Source organism: Arachis ipaensis, chromosome B6 (genome assembly GCF_059453495.1).
Source record: "Arachis ipaensis isolate K30076 ecotype BB chromosome B6, ASM5945349v1, whole genome shotgun sequence".
Taxonomy (NCBI): domain Eukaryota; kingdom Viridiplantae; phylum Streptophyta; class Magnoliopsida; order Fabales; family Fabaceae; genus Arachis; species Arachis ipaensis.
The window spans coordinates 16,202,675-16,207,767 of NC_142441.1; the positions used below are offsets into that span (position 1 = coordinate 16,202,675).

A 5,093-nucleotide genomic window follows, 5' to 3' on the forward strand; every position below is an offset into this window, starting at 1 on the left:
TTATTATTATTATTATTATTATTATTATTATTATTATTATTATTATTGAGTGACTATATATATATATATATATATATATATATATATATATAAATACATATATAAGAATCTAAGAATAAATTTATTATTATTTTTATCTAGAAAATACAAAAAATCATGGTATAATAATAATAATAATAATAATAATAATAATAATAATAATAATAATAATAATCAATAAAATTATTAGAGATTATTTTACAAGAAATTCAAGGTTAAAATTATTTGATATTTTTGTATTTAATATAATCAAAAGATGTATTATTTTAAAACATATGTTTGTATTAAAAAAATATGAATTTAATACAAATTTAAATTAAAATATTTTCTTTTAATACATATTTTTTAATACAAACATATATATTTTTTTACATAGGACATCTTTTGATTATATTAAATACAAAATATCAAATGGTTTTAATTTTGAATTTCTTGTAAAATAATCTCTAATAATTTTATTATTATTATTATTATTATTGTTGTTGTTGTTGTTGAGTGACTATAAGAATTTAATGAATAAATTTATCATTATTTTTGTCCAAAAAATATAAAAAATATAGTACAATATTATTCTGCAATTAATAATAATAATAATTATTTTATTTTATTTTATTTTTGGATGGAGGACTATTTTGTCTAACAGAGAGGAACGTTGGGGATTGATTTGTACACTAGTTTTTCTTGGGGACTAAAATGTACGTTTTTAAAATATTTGGGGACTGATCTGGGTAATTACTCTGCCGAAAAATGAACTGGGAACTAGGGGTGAGCACGGGTCGGTTTGATTCGGGTTTATGGTAAAATTAGAACCGAACCGATAAAAATGTAATTGGTTCGGTTTGGTTCGAATTTGTATTTTTTTGTACATGTACCCAAACCAAACCAAACCGATTAAGAATGTATTGGTTCAGTTCGGGTAATCGGGTACCCGATAACTTTGAAATTCATAAAAAAAAAAACAAATTTTTATCTTAAAAATTCAACAAGTACAATAAACATGTAACATCAATTGAAATAATCTAAATTGTTAAACACCAAATACATTAAAAACTAAACTCATTAAAATCCAAACATATTAATAATGAATAATCATTGTCTAATGAAAAAGTCATATATATTTTTTTATTTAATTAATATATGATCGGGTTTGCGGGTTGGTTTGGGTTCTGCACCTCCAAAATCGATACCCGAACCAATCACTAACAAAAGTCCTCGGTTTGGTTCGGGTTAGACCCAATTACCCGTTGGTTTCAGAACCAATTTAATTAGTTTGGTTCGGTTCGGACAGATAATCGGATACCCGCTACCCGTGCTTACCCCTACTGGGGACTCATTTGTCTGCCGGAATAAAACCTTGGGGATTAATCTGTGTATTAATTTTTCTTGGGGACTAAAATGTCCAATTCTAAAATCCTCGAAGACTGATTTGGGTAATTACTGTAACAAATAAATACAACCCTTCTATGATCAACAAAGAATATCAAACAGTTAACTTGTTGAAAGAAATTTAGGTTACTAGTTTTGCCATATTTGAGTCCCTTTTAAACTTTATTTCTGGATCTACACATCGAAATGTGGCGGTTGGTTTCAAAACTCATGAACAACAAAAGGATGTTATCCAACACAGAGGACAATAATGAATTTGTAAAAGTGGATGATGCATTGCAGTTCTTTGCATTCAACATGGGAAACATCGATGACTTGCAGAACAATTTACTAAGATTGGGGTCATGCATTTAAGATCTTGAAGAAGGAATTGAGTCATTGTTTAAGTGCTTAATCAAAATCAGAGTTGCCCTTCTCAACATTCTTAATCATTAGTTGTTGATCCAACTTAACGGCTTCTGAATTTTGTAATATATTAAGGCCAATTCTATGGTGTCTATGAGTTGGTGCTTAAATTTTGCCTAACTTATCTTTTTGTAGTAAGTTTTGATTTTTTAAAAATTATTTATTATTATATTTTTTAAATTAAATATTATTTTTTAATCTCTTTTAGTAAATAGGACCACTTTTTAGACACCATAGCATTTACCATATATTAATTAGCACCTTGTATACTTTTCTAGTTTTCTTTTATCTATATATATGCCATGTGATATTTTCATTTGAGGTTCCACCCTCTGGACTAAGACCTATACAATACGTGAAAAATTAACATTATAATTGTATGATATTTTTTAGACAAATAAATAATAATAGAAGAGTTTTTGGTTTTATAATTAATTTTAAAACAATATATAGTAATAGAATACTATAATTGAGAAGTCATTCTTTAGATGTAGAAAAATTATGAGTATATAATAGATTTTTATTTCCATCCATCAAAATAAAAGATCATTGTAACAATAAATGAATAAATTTAAAAAAAAAACATTAAATTAACAAAAAACCCTCAAAATTTTGTTTGACAATGACAATTTCATGATTTATCTTTTATCAAACTTTATAAATGGTGAGATAAAACAGTCTTTTAAAATTTGAAAATGATAAATTTATTTGTGATTTTTTTATTAAATAAGTTTGTCTATTCAGCATTAAAAAAATATTATTCTTATTTAAAGTCCTGAGATAAAATTTTTTAGATAATTTGATATATTTAACTAAATTATTATCTTAAAAAATAGGTATTGTCTTCTATTATTAGAAAAGAATTTAAAATAAAGAGGGATAAATTTATTCCTTTTCTTTGCATGAATTGCATTTAAAATCAAATTCAATTGTATGTTTACTCAATTCCATTTATTTATTTATTTATTTTGGCTGAGAACATTTAACTATATATAATTTGTAATTTTATCCTTATTAGTTAAACAATTTCATCATTATCATAAAAATAAGTTTTGTATTATCTGCAATTACAAAAAATCGAGACAGCCAACTACATCACAAGTCAACTCAAGCCAAATACATTGAAAACTGAAAAGATGACAAATTTGAACAATGGGCCGGAGCTAGAAAGCCCAAACAGAACTATACGAGATGGGCCTAAAGAACAAAAAGAAAGACCTCTAGGGTCCAATCTTTTCAGAAGAGAAGTGCAACGACGTCGTTTAGATATTTAGGTTAACCCGCGATAGAAAACCCTAGGGTTTCACATTCACTTTCTTGCCACTTAACTTGAACAGACCTGAACTTCCGCCTCCGCACTGAAACTCCCTTCTCCTTCCACCTTCCTCTCTCGCAACCCATTACATGGTGCGAATTTCCTCTTCGTGCATCTCCTAAATTGAATTTCTTTTTCGATTCACTCTACATCACTCTAAATGGTTCATTGTGTTGTTGATTGCAGGCTCCAAAGAAGGATAAGGCTCCTCCACCATCTTCCAAGCCCGCCAAATCTGGTGGTGGCAAGCAAAAGAAGAAGGTCCCCTTTTATTTTTTTGAATGTTTAAAATAATTGTTTCTTTTCTTTTCGGCCCTGAATGAATTATTAGTTGTGCTATTAGGTAATTTTGGGGATTGATGCTGTTAATGTATGCTTGATTTTAAAGTTTAGATTTTTTTTTTTGTTATTGTGAATGTGAATAACAGAAGTGGAGCAAGGGAAAGCAAAAGGAAAAGGTGAACAACCAGGTGCTGTTTGATCAGGGTACTTATGACAAGCTCCTCTCTGAAGCTCCCAAATTCAAGCTCATCACTCCTTCCATTCTCTCTGATCGTTTGAGGGTACTCTTCTTTCTCTTACTCTACAAGCATTACTGTTTTCTCTTGATCTGTGTTATAGTAGGATCTGAGATTTAGGCTGTGATTAGGATTGGAGTCACTGCTTTTTGAAGTGTCTTTGAATTTGTTTTTTATTCTATTGACATTCTAAGTTTGTAAGCTTAGGACAAATTCAAACTCTTTATCTTGTTTGCCTATATGTTCCTGCAGTCCTGCTCTGTTGCTGCATTATTTGAGGCTAATTCTAAAAGGATTTGCATGCACTATTTTGTGTTTGTAGTTTCGTGCACATAGTTTTTCTGTTATATTGTTTTTGTGGCTTGTGTTACTTGTTATGATCTTGCTTGCAATTTATATATTATATCCATTATCTACACTGTTGATTTTGTCATCTATTTGTGGTTGTCAATACTCCACTGTGTCTCCAACATCAGCCTTCATTTGTGGATTTTACAACTATTTCTTCTCTGTTGATTGTTAATAAGGTTATCCCAATGTAGATATGATTTGCCGAACCACTAGTTTGTAAAGGCCTCAGCACTTATTTGTTTTAGAAAAACCATATTGGTTGCTGGTTACATATCCCTCACCTCTAAGCTTTAAGTTCGCAATTATGTGTACAATTGAAGGCCCTTCGTTCTTGATGATCTCGTTCTGACAGTTACAATCATGACTTCATTATCCTTTTCTATCCGATGCATTCCAAGTGTAGCTTTCGCAGCACACTTCCTGCTTGCACTTAGCACAATAGGATACATGATTCTCAATTCATGAAGCACTCTATGACTATGAGTAATGTTTTATCCTTCCCAAAAGAGTCATTATTTTCCTTTCGTTGTTACAGATTAATGGATCGCTTGCAAGGAGGGCTATAAGAGAGTTGATGGCTAGAGGTTCGATTAGACTGGTCTCCGCCCACGCAAGTCAGCAGATTTACACAAGAGCAACAAACACCTAGATATAGTTTTTGCAAGATTAATGAAATGTTCTTTTCCCCAGTTTTTGTTGTACTTCTGGCTAGATTGCTTCAGTACTAGACTATTGCTGAATCCATGTGCTGAGAATATTGTGTGTACTTTATAATGTATTTGGCTTCTATGTTTCATCATTTTTGGTATTTTGACGATCTTATTATTACTGTTTTAGTTGTATTTCTAATGTGTATATTTAGTGCATGTGGTGTCATTAAGTTGTTAGAAAAAGATATTTTTTTTCAAAAGATCTTTTTTTATTTTGGGTAAACCACCAAAAATCCATTTAAATAATTGTAACTAACAAAAATGCATCTGAATTTTGTCATCGACAAAAATGTTTTTAAATAATTTAAAAATGTGACAAAAATGTTTAGTATTAAATATGTATTTTTAAAAACTATTTTAGAGATTGAA

The 5,093-nt window shown here is 29.3% G+C and overlaps 1 protein-coding gene across 1 annotated transcript; it reads left to right on the forward strand.

The window, feature by feature from the left end:
* The first annotated feature begins 3,103 nt into the window (after positions 1-3,103).
* LOC107645824 (small ribosomal subunit protein eS25y) lies at positions 3,104-4,813 on the forward strand. Its single transcript, XM_016349947.3, has 4 exons — positions 3,104-3,237; positions 3,332-3,406; positions 3,574-3,708; positions 4,550-4,813. Exons 1-4 carry the CDS (start codon positions 3,235-3,237, stop codon positions 4,661-4,663), a joined length of 327 nt encoding a protein of 108 aa, XP_016205433.1. The 5' UTR covers positions 3,104-3,234; the 3' UTR covers positions 4,664-4,813.
* The last annotated feature ends 280 nt before the right edge of the window (positions 4,814-5,093 follow it).